General features: G+C 40.9%; 1 protein-coding gene across 1 annotated transcript; it reads right to left on the reverse strand.

Moving 5' to 3' along the window:
• Positions 1 to 16,217: 16,217 nt before the first annotated feature.
• On the reverse strand, positions 16,218 to 17,144 carry LOC113123182 (olfactory receptor 6N2-like). The gene has a single exon (XM_026295002.1). It carries the CDS (start codon positions 17,142 to 17,144, stop codon positions 16,218 to 16,220), a length of 927 nt encoding a protein of 308 aa, XP_026150787.1.
• Positions 17,145 to 20,673: the final 3,529 nt, after the last annotated feature.

The following is a 20,673-nucleotide window of genomic DNA, read 5'->3' on the forward strand; positions in this document are numbered from 1 at the left end:
CCAGGAGGGCGTTTAAGGCTCCGGGGGTTATACACAGCAACACCTCCCCCCTCCTGCTTCCCATTCATCAGCTTGCGTGAAATATTACTCATTACATCTCCTGCAATATTAGCCGCTGCTGATTTTAAATGCGGCTTTGCGAGGTTAAAACCGTTTCTGAGCAGCGGAACCGCCCATCTAAACAGGTTCCGGAATAATCCACCGAGCCCATTCCCGTATTGGGTGTGGGCCCCAGCGAACCCGTGCAGCTCTCCACCGGCCTGATTCTGATAATATCTCAGCAGCCTGTCACCGTTATCGGGCGTGTATGGGCACCTCATCATGGTCTCACAGGGCGGAAATGTAATTTCACGATAACCTTTCCAAAGAGAAACGGGACGTGTTCGTCCTGGTCGTTTTTCAACGACAGCTCTATGCAATCGATCCGGTGTTTGGCGAGGCGTGTATAGTCTGGCTTGTCAAAGTGGACTGTGTGTATTTTCCCTTGTTTCTCCGCTGTTATATTAACGCATCTGAGTAACGGTGCACACGTGTCACCCACCAGCTGATGTTCGATAATGTCTGTATATACAAAGATATTATACAATCCTGCATGGATATCCGCAGGGTGTGGTGCTGTGAATATTCTCGCCCAGGTCGGGATACTATGGGCTGGTTCATCCGGATCAAAGCCCAGTATCCTGGCAAGCCGACCTTTAAATTTCAGCACCAGGCCTTCACCACCAGATATTTGGACTCTGTGTGAAATCTGATTGTAGCGCATTTTTATAAACATTGTGCCTGCGTCTAACGCACACGCGTTGTTGAATTCTTGTGCTATTCTGTCCACACTGTCATAATGTCCTACAGGGATTGTGATGGTATTTTCCTTCCCGGTTCTTGGTGCTTTTATCAAAATAGATGCGTCATCTTTGGGGAAGCTGCGCCACGTCGCGGGGTACTGTATTTCTGAAAGCCCCACTTCATACGTGTCGTCCAGTTGTATTGCCTTGGCTAAGTGTACCCTGTAACACCAAATCTTGTTATTGGGATATAATTTTGTCGATGCATTACTTGGGAGAGTTACATGGAAGCTTGCAGTCCGGCGCTTCTCCATGCTGACACTCTACTGTTTACAAATGTTCCTTTTGATCCTTCAAGCCTCTGATCACAGTAGGTGTTAATCCACCCCCCAGGTTTTGATAGTTGACAGTGCTGTAGGGTGGTGGCGCCGGGGCGCTCTTGATTACAGTGTGATCGTACTGTCCTATGGTGCTTATCTCTCTCAGATGTTCCGGATATCTCTGCCATCCACCCAGGTGTTAAATTTCTCGGGCCATCCGAGCCATTTTACTAGAAACTTGCCACGGCGTCTGGCTCTTATTTCCTCTATCTTATAGGATTTGTCTGGCTCTACAATCACCGGCTGCAGCTCCTCCTGATAAAACCCCCCTTTCACAGACTCGCCAGATAAATCCTGAAGGCTGTAAACAGCGGGGGTTGTCGGTCGGCGTCCTTTTATAGTGAAAATTTCATCTGTGAATGTCTGATGGTACCCCTTCCTGAACGCCCCTCTATGTTTTAAAATCCTTACTGTGTCGCCTATCTCAAATTTGAATGGCTGCGGGCGGATTTCATCCTTGGTCCTGTACAGCGTCTTGATCACCTCTTTCTCATTTTCTCTATTCACAGATACTGGGGATCTTTTAATTGACCTGTGATATGCCGAGTTATATGCCCGCACCAGATCGTCTATTTTATCAATATATCTTCGTGAATTAACATCTGTTAAATAACGCCACATCCGCCCTTTAAACGTTCTGTTAAACCTCTCCACGACGCTGGCTTTAGTTTCGTTATATGTAGAGAATAGTACAATGTTGTGCTTTTTCAACAACTGTTTAAAGTGACGGTTGTGAAACTCTGTCCCATGGTCAGTCTGCAGCCTAAGTGGCACTCGCCCTTCATCGAGTATGCTCTTATATGCGTCAGCTACAACAGGCCCGCTCTTTGATGTTAGACAGCGAACCCATGCATATTTTGAAAATACATCGATGCACATTAATAGATAGCGTACTTTATCGTTTTCTGATGCATATTCGCTCATATCCACAAGATCACACTGATGCTGTCGGTCCAGCCCTCCCACCAACACTCGTCGCCTGGGGAAATTTTTCCTGCTGGGTGCGTGTAAAGTGTAAGCATCTTGTCCCCATAGATATTTTTTGACATCAGATAATGCAGGATTAGCCCCTACGTCTACTCTAACTGCACTGCGCAGCTTATTAATGCCTGATAGTCCACCGGGGTGGGATGGATCATGATAAATTCTGTGCATCACCCCCTCCATCGTGTAAAATAATGACTAGTTTCTTTTCAATGCTCATGTTTTTTATTCACAATCATCATCATCAGCATGGTACAGTGTTAATGATTGAATACAGTAGCGTTTAATGAATACAGCTGTGATTAATGATGGAGAGCTTCACAAACATACACAATGAATGAACAAACATCAAAACATATAATGATGGAGAGCTTCACAGATATTTAATGAATACAGTGACGTTTAATGAAAAAAACAGATATTTAATGAATACAGTGACGTTTAATGAAAAAAACAGATATTTAATGAATACAGTGACGTTTAATGAAGAAAACACAATAACAACGGATAGACATGGTACAATGCTGTTTTCACACTACCCCTGCTGCCCAGGTGTCCACGAGGACTGACAGATTTTCAATTTCAGCAAAATTCTTGAAGCCCCAGACTTCTTCAGGTTTGATGCGTTTCTCTGAGGTCTTTTGGTTTTGCAGAATAACTTCAGCAGCCCCTGCGATCCTGGCGTTTTCGACAGCCATCCCATTCTTCCGCAGGTATGCTGATAGAGCAGGAATGAAGCGGGCCGACCACAACCTCTCCATAACAAAGTCAAAACGACGCTCCATGAATTCTGCGGGGAACCCGTAAAGACACTCGTGGTTTTCCTGGGACAGACAGTCAACCTCGCAGGCCCGGCACCATTTCTCCCGCTCGATCCAGCATTGAGCTAGCGCTCTGTACAGCAAATGCACCACTCCATTCTCCATCATCTTTACAAAGGCCGCAGACTCCTCTTCATCTCTGGGGCGCGGCGTTGATGTTGGGTGAATCCAGCGATACAATTCCTCCTCCGCCTCCAGAGTCATGGGCCCGTCAATCTCTATTTTTTTAGAAATATGAAATACAACGTTAAACACTATTGACCACACACACACACACACACACACACACACACACACACACACACACACATGACCCCCGCATAGGTCTGCAGATTCTTACCGTCCTGTCTCACAGGCTCTGGGTCGCACCTTGCTCAGCAGGCGAGAGACATGTCATCATAAAGCAAGCATCTCCTAACCCCACTAGCATCTGAGATACCCGGGTCCTCACTGATTGCATTGTCAATCTTGGCGAACACATCTTGCAGGCCCCACCAGTCAGCCCACTGGATAAAATAGAAGTCCTTAAACCATGAGATATTGTCGCCAGACCACACCGGATAGGGGTGTATGTCCCACTCTGTATGGTTACGCCGCGATACGATTTGCTCTCTGTCATCACACACTCTTATCAGAATGAAATCTGACGCATGCGCATCAAAACGATTGGCAAATACCCTGAATAACTGCTGACTGTCAGGACTGGCCCACTGTATGACATATGTATCGTTCTCAGCGCCTCGGTGGTTGAGATCGCTACATATCTCAGTGCGGAAAATCATCCAGTCCTCCACAGTCATAGCCCGCGACCCTCCCTGACCCCAACGCTCCCCGGTACACACATTTTCCCCGAGAAACATGACCCTCCCCTCACTATATTTAAACTCGTAAACATACCCTAGCGAACCCTCGTACCGCCAAACGCGGGGGCCTGCAGCATCGTCAGACAAATGCCTTCTACGACGTTTGATTGGCGCGCCAGGAATGATCGCGGGACACGTACCTAGGTCACACGACGCATGCGCCCTGTCACCGTTTCCGTCGACGCGCCCACCGCCGCATCCGCCCCTGATAACGACGTCACTAGAGATTCCGCTGCTGCCCATGGTTGCTCGATGTCGAACTTTGATAAAATCATACTGAATGACCCACATACACCTACATTTATACAACATAACTGACACATCCCATGAGTAACGTCATGACCAATAGGAAAATCGCGCCGCCCTGTGGGTGGGGAGCGTGACGACGATTTTATGGTTTATTATCTTTATGACTGTCATAAATTACGGCCATAAAAAGTGACCCCCCTTAATAGCCCCCGCCACATAAACCATTATATACTACTCATTTTCCAGCACCATGTAACTCTGACACTGAAAGAAGGTGAAACCTATGAATTTGACTTATGTGCTTTCATTCTCTGCCAAAGAGAACTATGGCAGCAACAGCTCAAAGTCTCTGTTGTGATGTGTGATGTGTACATGTGTGCAGTTGAGGGAATACCCCCCAGATGGGACTCCCCTTGTCCCAGTTGTGGTCAGGTGTGGTGGAATACCAGGCCAGGAGGCTGGACGTAGAAACGAATTCTAACTCCTTGATCTCATTGAAAACTGCAGTGGAGTAATCACCCCCCCAGGCTGGGGGTAAAAAGTGTAATTCTCTAATTCTCACTGTGAACCAAGCTACTTTGTGGATGAAAAGATATTAAGTTCTAGGGGTTGATCTAACAGGAACTGACCCAATGGGCAAATTCAAAATAAATGTACTGAAAAGACAACCTACTGCTTCTCCGGGTGTGACTCCCACTTCAGTGGAGAAGGAAAGCACAACCCCTAGTGAAGTAATACAAAAGGGCATAGTGAAGGTATTATCTGTAAATACAGTAAATAAGGCTCGAGAAATAGAGACTGGATTCACTGAAAAAAAATGAATGTTTAAATTGGATTAACCTGTACTGCACAGCAATTCAGAATGTCTGTTTTGTTTGTGTGATGGCCAGGCTACAGTTCAGCCATTCAGATTGAACCCATACAATTATCCTAAAGTACTTAAATGTGCCATTCAATTGATAACAAACTTCTGCGCTCCCCCCAATTGTACCACCGAGCGTAATTTGTTGCCGCCTGTGCAACTGGCCTCCCAGTTTCATGATGGGAATTATACTTGCTATAACAGATCTATTGGTGGTGGCCAACAGATTGGAAAGTTTGGAGTGTAAAGAAAAATGGTTTCTAAACCATACCACACCAAGAGCCGCGCTCTGGTGGATGTGTTGGAGTACTGAACAGCTGAACAGCTCAGAACAGCTGAGCGAAGTACTGCCCGAGAATAGGACTGGGATATGTAACCTAGTCCAGTTAGTGCTCCCTCAACAGAATGGACTCCTGCAGGCTGACCAATTGCACCTGAATCGAGAGGTGCAGGACAGTTTTGACAGTCTTGTGTATATCCAGTGGGTACGGAAAGTATTCAGACCCCTTTAAATTTTTCACTCTTTGTGTCATTGCAGCCATTTGCCAAAATCAAAAAAGTTCATTTTATTTCTCATTAATGTACACTCAGCACCCCATCTTGACAGAAAAAAAACAGAAGTGTAGAAATTTTTGCAAATTTATTAAAAAATCAAGGATTCACTGCGACATCAGACCAATTGTTGTTACTACAAACTGACCTGGGGGCTTGTACTGTAAACCCCCCAATATCGCACGTTCCTAGAGCACCCGTGAATTGTGAAAAACCACAAATTTTGGTTGTGGTTAATAAAATGTCTATAAATTCCTATTTATATTGATTAAACCCTAAATAAGCTTCCGAAAACACTTTAATTTCATTTCACATTGAGCTTTGATTATTAGTAAACAAATTAGTGGCCTAAATTTTTAAATTATATTGTTCTTAGTAATTTAGCATTAAAATGCATGAAAAATTATATATTGCCTTGAAAAATCCCATAAAAAATTGTGGAGGATATTTGCGGTTTCCGTGAAATTGCAGGGGTTTCCACAAACAATTATTAGTTAGATTCTAAGGAAAAATCCGTGAATGACTGAGGTCGCAAACTCTGAACCGCGACTTCACGGGGTACACTTTACCTGCTCAGAATTTGACCCGACAAAGGTGGTGTACATTAGCTGATCTATCATTCACCCTCAAGGGTCTTTGTCTACATATGTTAGAACACCTTCTGAATAGTTTTTTAACTGTACTTCAGCTGGTGGAGGAAGAACTGCAGTCAGAACACACTGTGTTGGAATAGATAGTGAACAGACCCTGGAGGCTGACTGTGTATCTGAAGGGCCTAGTTGCATTTACTACTTTTAATACTTATGTCTTTCCCTTGACTCATCCTATATTTGTTGGTGCATGACATGACAACATTGCCTGCATTTTTTATTCAACTGAATGCAAATGTTTTATTCATTTAGTTATTTATTTCACCATTTTGTTGTTTTGTATCACTGTGTAAATACAATTACAGTAAAGATTTATTCATTCTATTTTGTCCATTATAAAATTATCATTACCTACTGATTCATTAATAATTCTAAATTATATACCAGTGTGTCCTGCTGCAGAGGGTGTGGCCCCCACACAGCCCTGATCTCAACATCAGCCTGGGATCACATGAAGAGACAGATGACACTAAGTCAGCCTGAACCCACAGAAGAACTGTGGCAGCTTCTCCAAGATCCTTAGAACAATCGACCTTGTATTTTCTCTCCTCACTCTGCTGAGTGAAGCTCAGTGTTTCCTTGTGGGCAGCAACAGCATCAGAGTCTAGAAGCCAAACCTTAACACTGTACATATTCCACTTTAATGTGAAGGTCATGATTATGGGCTGCTGATTGACAGGTTAAAAAAGAAATGTGGGACTCAGAACAGAAAAGATGGAATTTGGCAGAAACCGATCAGTCATCACAATAAGAGGAGGGATTGGTGGATGCTGCAGTTGTGATGATTGCAGCAGAGCTTGCTGAGGGATTGGTGGGGCATGCTGCTTTGAGGGGCTTCTGGGTGTGAAAATGTTTGGGCCCAGTAGTGATGTGCTTCATCTGGTTGGTGAGGTTCTTGGTGATGGGGGATAGGATGCCCAGAGAAGATGGTGAACTGGGTGGGGTTTGTGGGCAGTGAATCTTCACAGGCAGTGTCTGCTAGTGGAGGGGGTGTGGCCTCCTCATCTTTGCTCTGACTTCTCTCCATGTTAGAGCATTCAGGGGAGAGTGTTGGCTCTGGATGTTTTGGTGTTTCTTCATTTTGTTTATATTCCCCTCGTATCTTGTCCTTGGAAGAGGGAAGATTGTGGCGCAGACATCACATGCAGTGATGATTCAGTGCTCTCAGTTTATAGTTCGAGGTTTGTGTTTTTAATATTGTTTATCAAACCTGTTTTTTTTTTTTTATTGAAGACATAACATCAACTATGCTATACATAAATTTACAAAACATTATAAAGGGTCATTTACTATTTTATTGCAATTTAGCATGGAACCAGTTTTGTTGTAGACTGTATATACCCAGTTGTCAGACCAAGCTAAAACTTTGTCAGTTTGATCCAACAGTTCTGTAATAAGTCCTCCTTCATGGAGGTGATAATCAGTTTGTGGTCCTGTTCAGAAGACCTTTCTCTTTCTCCATTTCTGTTTGCTGCTGCTCTCTGCACTATGCATTTTCAAAAATAGTTTGTATTAACACGTTCATTTTGACAGCCCTAATATATACAGTGGGTACGGAAAGTATTCAGACCCCTTTAAATTTTTCACTCTTTGTGTCATTGCAGCCATTTGCCAAAATCAAAAAAGTTCATTTTATTTCTCATTAATGTACACTCAGCACCCCATCTTGACAGAAAAAAACAGAAATGTAGAAATTTTTGCAAATTTATTAAAAAAGAAAAACTGAAATATCACATGGTCATAAGTATTCAGACCCTGTGCTCAGTATTGAGTAGAAGCACCCTTTTGAGCTAGTACAGCCATGAGTCTTCTTGGGAATGATGCAACAAGTTTTTCACACCTGGATTTGGGGATCTTCTGCCATTCTTCCTTGCAGATCCTCTCCAGTTCTGTCAGGTTGGATGGTGAACGTTGGTGGACAGCCATTTTCAGGTCTCTCCAGAGATGCTCAATTGGGTTTAGGTCAGGGCTCTGGCTGGGCCAGTCAAGAACGGTCACAGAGTTGTTCCGAAGCCACTCCTTTGTTATTTTAGCTGTCTGCTTAGGGTCATTGTCCTGTTGAAAGGTGAACCTTCGGCCCAGTCTGAGGTCCTGAGCACTCTGGAAGAGGTTTTCTTCCAGGATATCTCTGTACTTGGCTACATTCATCTTTCCTTCAATTGCAACCAGTCGTCCTGTCCCTGCAGCTGAAAAACACCCCACAACATGATGCTCCCACCACCATGTTTCACTGTAGGGATTGTATTGGACAGGTGATGAGCAGTGCCTGGTTTTCTCCACACATACTGCTTAGAATTAACACCAAAAAGTTCAATCTTGGTCTCATCAGACCAGAGAATCTTATTTCTCATGGTCTGGGAGTCCGTCATGTGTTTTTTGGCAAACTCTATGTGGGCTTTCATGTGTCTTGCACTGAGGAGAGGCTTCCGTCGGGCCACTCTGCCATAAAGCCCCAACTGGTGGAGGGCTGCAGTGATAGTTGACTTTGTGGAACTTTCTCCCATCTCCCTACTGCATCTCTGGAGCTCAGCCACAGTGACCTTTGGGTTCTTCTTTACCTCTCTCACCAAGGCTCTTCTCCCACGATTGCTCAGTTTGGCTGGACGGCCAGGTCTAGGAAGTGTTCTGGTCGTCCCAAACTTTTTCCATTTGAGGATTATGGAGGCCACTGGGCTCTTAGGAACCTTGAGTGCTGCAGAAATTCTTTTGTATCCTTGGCCAGATATGTGCCTTGCCACAATTCTGTCTCTGAGCTCCTTGAGCAGTTCCTTCGACCTCATGATTCTCATTTGCTCTGACATGCACTGTGAGCTGTAAGGTCTTATATAGACAGGTGTGTGCCTTTCCTAATCAAGTCCAATCAGTTTAATTAAACACAGCTGGACTCCAATGAAGGAGCAGAACCATCTCGAGGAGGATCAGAAGAAATGGACAGCATGTGAGTTAAATATGAGTGTCACTGCAAAGGGTCTGAATACTTATGACCATGTGATATTTCAGTTTTTCTTTTTTAATAAATTTGCAAAAATTTCTACATTTCTGTTTTTTTCTGTCAAGATGGGGTGCTGAGTGTACATTAATGAGAAATAAAATGAACTTTTTTGATTTTGGCAAATGGCTGCAATGACACAAAGAGTGAAAAATTTAAAGGGGTCTGAATACTTTCCGTACCCACTGTATTTGTGTGTGTGTGTTTATTATTACTTACAAAAGTAATAATAAATAGATATATACTTAAAATTACCCAATGAAAGTCAGACATTGTTTTTGAATTGTGGTTCAACAGGAGAATAAAAAAAAAACAACTATTGAACATGGCCTGGACAAAAATCATGGTATTCTTAACTTAATATTTTGTTGAGGCAATCACAGCAATCAAGTGATTTCTGTAACTCTCAATTAGACTTCTGCACTTGTCAATAGGTATTTTGGCCCACTCCTCTTGAGCAAACTGCTGCAGCTGTCTCAGGTTTGAAGGGTGCCTTCTCCATACTGCATGTTTCAACACTTTCCACAGATGTTCAGTATGATTGCAATAGGTACCACCCTCATGTTCTGCATCACAGCTTGGAAAAGCAGTTATTTGGCTGCAGAAAGGTATGCTGTATTGCTAGTGTCTGCTTGACAGATCATTGGCAGCAGCCTGCACACCAGGACATCTGCATCAGAAGATGCAAGACCTTATGCATCATGACAGATGTCACTCTCCCACACAGGTAAGGTAAACACACTGTTTACCTTACCTGTGTGGGAGAGTGACATCTGTCATGATGCATAAGGTCTTGCATCGAGAAGCACTGAGAAGCACTTCGTGACAGTGGAGAGGAAAAACTCCCTTTAAAAAACGAAAAAACCTCCAGCCAGAACCAGCTCAGTTTGGAGGGCCATCTGTCTCGACCAGTTGGGGTGAGTGGATAGAGGAGATAGAATTACCAATTATACCAATACCAATTGCCAATTACCTGGATCAGGTGTGTTCGGTCAGTCAGAAGCTGGAAGATGGCATCTCAGATGAGGGTGGAGTGGGAAAGACAAAGTGAATTGATATCTTGGAAAACCAGCAGGGTGGTGATGCTTTCGGTATGAGGGGTGGATGACAGTTCAAAGGAGGCATGTAAGATTGAATTTGGTCCTGATCCCCTGTCAGAATTTGTATTGTACATCCTGTTATGGACACTTATTTTGTTTATTTCATTTCCTGTGTTGCCCTGTGTTTGAATTTTTTCTTAATGTTTACACACTAGCTCTATCGCTTCGTTGGTTGCCTGATTCTTGTCATAATTCCATGTTGTGGCTGCCTCTATAGTTTAATTTTAATTTTCTATAATTTTAATTTTTCTGTTTTATATGTTCTTCCTATTTTCATCTGGGCACTCTAAGTTCTTGGTTTTTGCCTTCTATTAAATAAGTATTTATCCTCATCCAACTGTGCCCTGACAAGTTCCTTCTGTCTGGGTCTTATGTCTATAGTTTTAATGTTTATCAAACTGTTTTTATAAAACAAAAAATGGACCGAGTTTTGTTGCACATTGACAATCAGTTTTTTATGAACCCCAAGCTAAAACTTTTCAGTTTAATACAAACATCCTCCTTCATGAAGATGATAATGTTCAGTTTGTGTTTCAAAGAGGTGCAGACTGAACTGTATGATTATTTTAGAAGATGTAGTCTGCTCTCCTGTTGAACTCTGCAGCATTATACAGAGAGGTGGAGTTGTTTTTTAGGCTGAACTCAATGATATGAAAGAGGGTAGAGAAAAGAAAAGAGATTCATGTCAGTACAATGCAATCCAATTCAGCAGCATGACAAACTACAACCTCCAAAATGATCAACCAGTTGAATCAACACGTCTCTGAAACAGTTTGACCACAAACTGAACATTATCACCTTCATGAAGGAGGATTTATTACAGGACTGTTGGATTAGACTGACAAAGTTATAGTTAGGTGGACCTAATAGACTGACAATGGAGTGTTTATACTTTAACAATACACCCAGATATGATGCCAATATGAAAATATTCAGTCAATTAACAGTTAAGCCACAACAAACTGGAAACACAAGAATCAAACTGACAATTAGAATCAAACTGTATTTCTGGGTTCTGCAGCAAATTGCTTAGTTAGTAGTGATTACATAGTGTAGTTGAAGCTGATAATGCTCTTTACTGTGATTTAGGGTTTTAGGAACATCTTTACACTCAATACTTTTCAAGGCTCAGAGAAATCACATCTCTGTTTTATTCTGACACTAAACAATGACTGTACAACAGTTATCAGTGTTAGTACATTAGACTGTTTTACCTGGACAGAACAATTTCCTGAGGTGTTGATAAATTTCTCTCATTTTTAGTCCATATATGATTGGATTGAAAAGAGGATGATACAAAATTGATTGTAAGGACATTATTAAACGAACAATTTTTGGAAAATCAGTTTCTATTTGAAATAGAAGTACATCAAAGGAACCCAAACAAGAAAAGTTGATTAGAACAATCAGGTGAGGTAAACAGGTCTGTACAGCTTTTCTCCTGACTTCTCTACCACTTCGATAGGTGATTATAAATATCCTTATGTAGGTAAAAAGGATGAAAAGCACAGGGAGAATTAAAAGATTAACAAAACACACCAACGCATATATAATTAGCACTTCTGAACTCTCACAGTACAGTTGGCTAATTGTGCTATTACAGGTAATACCTTTGACATCAAACTTACAGAGTTTAACATCACCATTCCATCCACTTATCACTGCTAACTGACCAGCAGGCAGAATCCAAGCTACAACCAGTAAAATACAGATGTTTGTTTTTGTCATGATAGTTGGATACTGCAGAGGTTTACATATAGACACATACCTGTCATAGGACATGGCTGCCAACAGTAAAAACTCTGAACCACCTAAAGAATAACCAACTTGATACTGAAAGAGACATACAGGATATGATATGATCTGTTTTTCAGATAAAACATCAAACAGAATCTTTGGGTAAAGAGCAGTGCTGAAAAGAACAGAGTTCAGTAACAAAGCTGCAATGAAAATGTACATAGGCTCATGGAGGTTTTTGTGAATCACTATCAGACACACAATAGTAGAATTACTGCAGATTATTAGAATATATGCTGTAAACATGATCACAAAATAAACAAATCTGTATTTGTCCAGTTCCACATATGCATCAATAGTTATATATGTTATATTTAGGTTATTATCCATTAAGGTTTAAAAACAAAGTGTTAATGACAAAGACTTGAAGTATCAAAGCAAAGATCACATGAACATATTATACAGTATATCTGTCATTGGATTGTCTAATGTATTCACTGATACCCGACCTTGACATGAACTTGTGTGTGTGTTGAAATATTGCAACAAATACAAACCTCTAGAATACAAAGTGACCTGTTTGACTCTGTGGGTTGATTTTTATCAGCTTGTTTCTCCCTCCATGGATCTCATTAAACTCTCCACCAAGAGCTGTCGTCATGTGAACAACATCAGACTCTACAGGCCTGAACCAGTGGAGGCCCATGGTATAGCTGACACAGGCAGTTTCCTATAGTGCTAATGTGATGGGGGCACAGAGAACCTTCAACATGGTCTGTGGACTGTGACCTCCACTACAGGCATATGGACACTGCAACAATTAATATGTCCATATGTGCCTGAGTTGCCATTGCTCTCCTACACTGTAGTGGGCGCTGTGGACTAAACTACTGCAAACACACAGAAAGGCTTCTGTAGAAGGAGAAAGCATCCATCCATCCATCCATCCATCCATCCATCATCTCTACCCCCTTATTCCTAACCAGGGTCACAGGGATCTGCTGGAGCCTATCCCAGCTCTCTCTGGGTGAAAGGCAGGGGTCCACCCTGGACAGGTCACCAGTCCATCACAGGGCCACATAGAGACAAACAACCTCACACACTCACACTCACTCCTATGGGCAATTTAGAGTCACCAATCAACCTGACATACATGTTTTTGGACTGTGGAAGGAAACCAGGGTACCCAGAGTAAACCTACACAAGCAGAGGGAGAAAATCCAAACTCTACACAGAATGGCCCCTGATGGGTTTCAAACCAGGAACCTTCTTGCTGTGAGGCACCAGTGCTAATGACTCAGCCACCTTGCTGCCCTGTAAGGAGTATTATTATTATTTGTCTCTCACTGCCGAACGGGGCATTTTTTGAAATGGTTCCCATGGGTGAGAACTGAAAATTTACCACAGGCATCTGTTACCACGGTGAGGAGTCACAGACATGGCGCCCCCTTATGACATTAAACTTTCCACCCAGACTGACTAACATGTAAACAACTTTATCAAACTCTGGAGGCCTGATTTCAAGATTGTTGTTAGATCTATTTTAAAAACATAATGTTCATTTCCTAGAATATAACAAATGTTTTAATAAAATACTGTACACATCCATTAATATTTCCACAAAATCTGTTATTTATCACTAAACTATTTTTGTTTTTAAAAAAGTCACACCTTGTTTGTTGTGCCCAATATATCCTATGTCCTATTTTCTTAAAAGATTTTTCCCCTGTAAATAGTGAGTGGACTACTACTACTAGACTTCAATTTGGATTAGGGATCTAATCAGTTGGCGACAGTGGAGAGGAAAAACTCCCTTTAATGGAAGAAGAAACCTCCAGCAGAACCGGGCTCAGTTTGGGCGGCCATCTGCCTCAACCCGTTGGCGTGAGTGGATAGAGGAGAGAGAAAAGAACAGCAACAATAAACAACAAATAGACATTGCAGGTTGGTGGGGCCAGTAAGATAAGTACTGTAAACAACTGTACTGTAAACTTTTTTAAATAGAAACAAGAATAGGAGGTTTCACCTTGAAGTCTGTAATAGACTCTTCTATCCTGTATTAGATTCTTTCTCTTTCTCATTCACAGTTACCTGATCTTCAAACTCACTGAGTGCTCATGTCCAAACCTCAGAGACTAACATGTAAACAACTTCATCAAACTCTGGAGGCCTGAATCCAAGTTTGTTGTTCCACCTGTTTTACTGAGGATTAGGACCTGCTGTTATTTTCAATGCACTGTTACGTAAACGACATCATTCTGTTCATTTCTATAGAAATAAAATATATATATATATCCATTCACCACTGTCATTTATCTTTTCACTCAAAGTGTATCACCTGTTAGCATTTCATGTTATAAAAACATTAGTCCTTGTGATTAGTTCATACTTCATAGATCATCAATTAAAGAATGATAATTCACAGTTTGGTTCTTGTTTGGACCAGTGGGTTGTGATAAGTTTGCTACATGCTTACAATTATCACTCTAAATGCACTGGATATAACACATTTATATTGAATTCTCTTACAAACAAATCTTAATCATATGAGTGGAGCACTGAATGGACTCTTTTGAGCCATACTGCAATCCATATTTTTCATCACTATTTAGGAATGTAGTGCATACACTGCGTGGCCAAATAAATGTCACCATTTGGATTTGCAGTGGATTCAGAAAAGATTCAGACCCTCTTCGCTTTTGTTCATTTTGTTATGGTGCAGCCTGATACTACAGTTTCATTTCATTTGTTTCCCTCATGAATCTACACATGAGATAGTGAACACAGAATTTTACTAACGTTTGTAAATTTATTAAAAACAAAAACTGCAATATCATTTACATTTGGCAGCATTTACAGCCTCAAGTCAAGGAAGATCATTATGGTGTAAGTGACTGTTCCCTGGGAAGACGGCTGCGACGATGCCTGGGAGAGGAAGGCTACTAAATACCATGACCTCGTCCAACAATGCAGGGACAAAGGGTGGCAGACCGGGTTTTTCCCCACTGAAGTGGGCTGCAGAGGAAGACAGCACTTTTGGAGTTGCTGGGAGGGAGAGGGAAGCAGCTATCCACAGTTTAGTGGAAGCAGCAGAGAGAGCCTCATGTCGGCTCTGGAGTAGAAGAAAGGAGCAAAGCTGGAAGCCAGGAGGAGATGATTAGTGACTGGCCATCCTTGCTGACCCACCAACTGGAGGACATAGTGGTTTACTACATGTCTGCCATATGGAGTCCCTCAGGGCTCAGTAATTGGTTCATTCCTTTGACCTTGATTTGCACCTTTATCGCTGTCACCTCTGTCCTGGTCTGTGCTGCACTATTCTTTATTGGCCTTTGCCTTGTACATTGTCCAATGCACTTTGTGAACTGGACCACCTTTACAAAGCTTGGTGCTCTCAGTCTAATTATTAGATACTGTTTTATGGTATTGTTTCATGTAGCACTGTGGATCCTAGAGGAACGTTGTTTCGCTTCACTTGATAAGTCAGTTAAAAACTTCATTTCAGAATTAATATTATTGATGCTTTTACATGAGTATTTTCTTATATCACCTTTTATGGTCTTCTATTATATATTTCTATTTTTTGTTTTTTTATATATGTAGTACCTTTTGATCTTCCATATTTTAGTATGTTATGTACAGTAAGTGTTGTGCATATAAACAAAGTCAACGCCTGAACTATGAAATGTGTGATATAATTTGGCTAAATTTGACTTAACTTGCTTTGCTTAAGTTGCTCAGTTCCAGGCTCATCGATTCTATGTTATAATAAAATTAACCCCACTGAACGTCTTTGGGATGTCCTGGAGAAAACTTTATGGAGTGGTTTGACTGTCCCGTCACCAATAAAAGGTGCTGACTAAAAATGGAAACACTTATTGTTGCATAAGGTTGTCAGGCTAATGCCACAGTGAAAATGCACTGTAATAAAAGGAGGCCTATCAGACTATTAAACTGTTTGACATTTTTGATAATGGGCTACTGATTGACACATAATATCACACATAAAAACAAATAATGAACACATAATTAACACATAAAAAAGAAATGTGTGACTCACAGAACAGGAAAGATGGAATTTGGAGTTATAGCAAAAAAACTGACCAGTCATCACATTATTGAAGCTGACAACGCTTTTTACTGAGTGTAAGGAATCTCACCAAATTCTAACATTGAATTATTTCCAGTGATCAGACAAATCACATCTCTGCAATATTCTTTCACAATAAGGAATCAGTGTTGATGAAATTAGTTTGTTTTACCCTGAAAGAACAACTTCTTGAGGTGTTTACAAATTTCTTTCATTTTTAGTCCATATATAATTGGATTAAATAGAGGATTATACACAACTAACTGTAAAGTCATTACTAAACGTGCAGTTTTAGGGAAATCAGTTTCCAGTCGAACTGTAATAACATCATATATTACTAAAAAGAAATAGTTGAATAAAACCATCAGGTGAGGTAAACAGGTCTGTGCAGCTTTTCTCCTGACTTCTCCAGAGCTGTGATAACATATTATAAGTATCCTGGTGTATGTGAAAAGTATGAAGAGCACAGGGAGAACAACATCATTTACCAATATTAACACACCATATGCAGTTACAGCTCTGGAACTCACACAAAAAAGTTTGTAAATTGAGTTATTGCAAAAAATGACTTTCACAGTAAAACTACAGAGTTTTTGATTAGTAATCAGTGTTGCTGATCCCACAACCTGACCGGCAGGCACAAGCCAAGATAAAGCCAGCAAGACACTGACTGTTCTTTTCCTCATGATAGTTGGATACTGCAGAGGTTTACATATAGACACATACCTGTCATAGGACATGGCTGCCAACAGTAAAAACTCTGAACCAGCTAAAGTATAAAACATATAAAACTGAACCACACAGGCCTGATAAGATATGATCTGTTGTTCAGATAAAAAGTCAATCAGTAGCTTTGGGTAGATATTAGTGCTGAAAAGAACAGAGTTCAGTAACAAAGCTGCAATGAAAATGTACATAGGCTCATGGAGGTTTCTGTGTTTCCAGATCAGGTACAAAATAGTAGAATTACTGCAGATTATTAGAATATAAACTATTAAAACAACCATAAAATAAAGGTATCTGTATTTGTGAACCTCCACATGCCCACCAAATGTTATATATGTTACATTTAAATCTTCCTCCATGTTTGAAGTAAAATAAAAATATTAACACAGGCATAGAAATAAAGAAATATCATAGAGATATGCCAAGAAAAATTGAGAAAATGAAATTCACTTTCAAAGTCATAAAAATGTGTTTGTTGTTTTTGATTCTCTTGTTCACTCACAGTTACCTGATCTTCAAACTCACTGAGTGCTCATGTCCAAAGCTCAGACAGAGAACTGTTGGACCCTGTTGAATATTTTTATCACCCTGATTCATCCTCCATGGATCTCATTAAACTTTCCACCCAGACTGACTAACATGTAAACAACTTCATCAAACTCTGGAGGCCTGATTGTTGTTAGACCTGGTTTCCTGGAGTTTCTGAATTTTCCACTGCTTATTAAAAGTCATAAAATCATTCTTTTTCTTAGAAATTGACAATATGTTTTAATATAGTCTCTTGCAACAAATCACAAAATATCGCTATGTAAATGTACCCAACATTGTCATACAGTAATCCCTTCTCATGTGCATGCTGAATTAATATCTTATGTTTATACATCCTTTTAAAGTTCTCCAGTACAGTGCTACCCTTTAGTTCCTCATCTAGACCACTGCACAAATCTACCCCACACCGAGTGATAAAGGTTTTTAAAGTGGTACAAGCACCCTGTTTTTTCAGATTCATTTTTCCTCATAAGTTATATCTCCCGTTCCTATCAGTGAACATTTTTTGAATATTGTTCAGAAATAAATTGTGCCTTGATTTATACATTACTTGTAGAGATTTAAATTTAACTAGATCTTCAATTTTTATTGTTTGTGGCCTTAAACACAGTGGGTTTGTGTGGTCCCTAAACCAGCTTTATGTACAGTCCTTATTGCTTTTTTTGTAGTATAAATAGAGTGTTTAGGTTTGTACTATATATATTACCCTACACCTCAAGACAGTAACTGATGTATGTTAATTTAAGTGTGCAGTAAACAGTAGTGCTGTTTCTAGCCTGGAAAAAATGTCTATTAACATATAAAAAAGCTCTCCGTAAAGCCAGAACTACATACTATTCATCACTAATAGAGGAAAATAAGAACAGTCCCAGGTTTCTTTTCAGCACTGTAGCCAGGCTGACAAAAAGTCACAGCTCTGTTGAGCCCAGTGTTCCCTTAGCTCTCAGCAGTGATGAATTTATGAGTTTCTTTACGAATAAAATCACAACTATTAGAGATAAAATTCATCAGATGCTTCCTATACCTGCAATAAATGAATCTTCTACTACAGTAGCTCTTGAATCATCTGCAAGACCACAGTTATGTTTAGACTGATTCTCTCCCATAGATCTCTCTGAATTTACATCAGTAGTTGCTTCATCTAAATCATCAATGTGTCTCTTAGACCCCATCCTGACTAGACTGCTTAAAGGCACCCTGCCATTAATTAACTCATCTTTATTAGACTTTATCTCTAGTATCAGGCTACGTACCACAGGCTTTTAAGACTGCAATATTTAACCCTTTACTCAAAAAGCCTAGTCTTGATCCAGGAGTCTTGGCTATTTATAGTCCAATATCCATGAACTATTTGAAGATTTTCAATCAGGATTTAGAGCACATCATAGTACAGAAACAGCACTGTTAAAAGTTACGAACGATCTTCTCTTAGCCTCAGATAATGGACTTGTTTCTATACTTGTCCTCCTAGACCTTAGTGCTGCATTCGACACCATTGACCACAACATCTTATTACAGAGACTGGAGCATGTGACTGGTATCAGAGGAACACCGTAAAAATGGTTCCAATCCTATTTATGGGACAGATTCCAGTTTGTTCATGTCCATGATGAACCTTACACATGCACAAAAGTTAGTTATGGAGTTCCACAAGGCTCTGTGCTAGGACCGATTCTGTTCACCCTGTACATGCTTCCTTTGGGCTATGTCATTTGGAAGCACTCTATTAATTACCACTGCTATGCAGATGACACTCCACAAACCAGTTAACCAGACTTCAAGTGTGTCTAACTGACATAAAGGTCTGGATGACCAGTAACTTTTTACTTTTAAATTCAGAGAAAACAGAAGTTATTATATTTGGGCCTAAAAACCTCAGAAATAACTTTTCTAAAATTATAGCTACTTTAGATGGCATAACCCTGGCCTCCAGCACTACTGTAAAAAAGCTTGGATTTTTGACCAGGACATGTCCTTTAACTCACACATAAAACAAATCTCTAGAACTGCATTCTTTCACCTGTCTCAAAATGCAGAAAAACTAGTCCATGCATTTACCTCAAGGCTAGATTACTGTAACTCATTACTATCTGGATGTCCTAGTATCTCCATAAAAATCCTCCAGATAATCTAGAATGCTGCAGCCAGAGTCCTGACAGGAACTAGCAAAACAGATCATATTTCTCCTATATTAGCTTCTCTTAATTGGCTCCCTGTAAAATATAGAATAGAATTTAAAATACTTCTTCTCACATACAAATCCCTCCATGATCAAGCTTTTCATACCATAAAAACCTCATAGTACCATATTATCCCAGTAGAGTACTTCGCTCTCAGAGTGCAGGTCTACTTGTGGTTCCCAGTTTCCAAAAGCCTTTAGCAATCAAGCTCCTCTCCTGTGGAACCAGCTCCCAGTCTGGGTTCAGTAGTAGGCCGACTGGGTAGTGGTATTGATATGCTGAGTGAAGGAGAGACTACCACATGAACATATTATACAGTATGTCTGTCATTGGATTGTCTAATGTATTCACTGATACCCGACCTTGACATGAACTTGTGTATGTGTTGAAATATTGCAACAAATACAAACCACCAGGACGAGGCCCCAGGGAAGACCCAGGACACGCTGGAGGGACTATGTCTCCCGGCTGGCCTGGGAATGCCTCGGAGTCCCCCCGGAAGACCTGGAGGAAGTGTCCAGGGAGAAGGAAGTCTGGGTATCCCTGATTCGGGTACTGCCCCCGCGACCCATCCCTGGATAAGCAGAAGAAGATAGATGGATGGATGGATATATGGATATATATACAGTGGGTACGGAAAGTATTCAGACCCCTTTAAATTTTTCACTCTTTGCGTCATTGCAGCCATTTGCCAAAATCAAAAAAGTTCATTATATTTGTCATTAATGTACACTCAGCACCCCATCTTGACAGAAAAAAACAGAAATGTAGAAATTTTTGCAAATTTATTAAAAAAGAAAAACTGAAATATCACATGGTCATAAGTATTCAGACCAGTATCTTAGCTGTTCCTAGCACTGCGCTCTTCTGGACTGAGATCTCTGATGTTGTTCCTGGGATCTGTTGGAGCCACTCTCCCAGTTTGGGGGTCACAGCCCTGAGGGTGCCAATTACCACTTGGACCACTGTTGCCTTCACCTTCCACATCTTTTCTAGTTCTTCTTTCAGCCCTTGGTATTTCTCCAGCTTCTCATGTTCCTTCTTTCTGATGTTGCTGTCACTTGGGATTGCTAGGTCTACCACTACGGCTTTCTTCTGCGAAGAACCCTCAAACTCCCAGGCCTCTGGTAGAGGACCCGAGATTGAGGAAGACACACCC

Source organism: Mastacembelus armatus, chromosome 21, assembly GCF_900324485.2.
Source record: "Mastacembelus armatus chromosome 21, fMasArm1.2, whole genome shotgun sequence".
NCBI classification, from domain to species: Eukaryota; Metazoa; Chordata; class Actinopteri; order Synbranchiformes; family Mastacembelidae; genus Mastacembelus; species Mastacembelus armatus.

Bases quoted from the DNA above. Each gene is read 5' to 3' on its own strand.
- LOC113123182 (XM_026295002.1), bottom strand. From the start codon at position 17,144: ATGGAGGAAGATTTAAATGTAACATATATAACATTTGGTGGGCATGTG.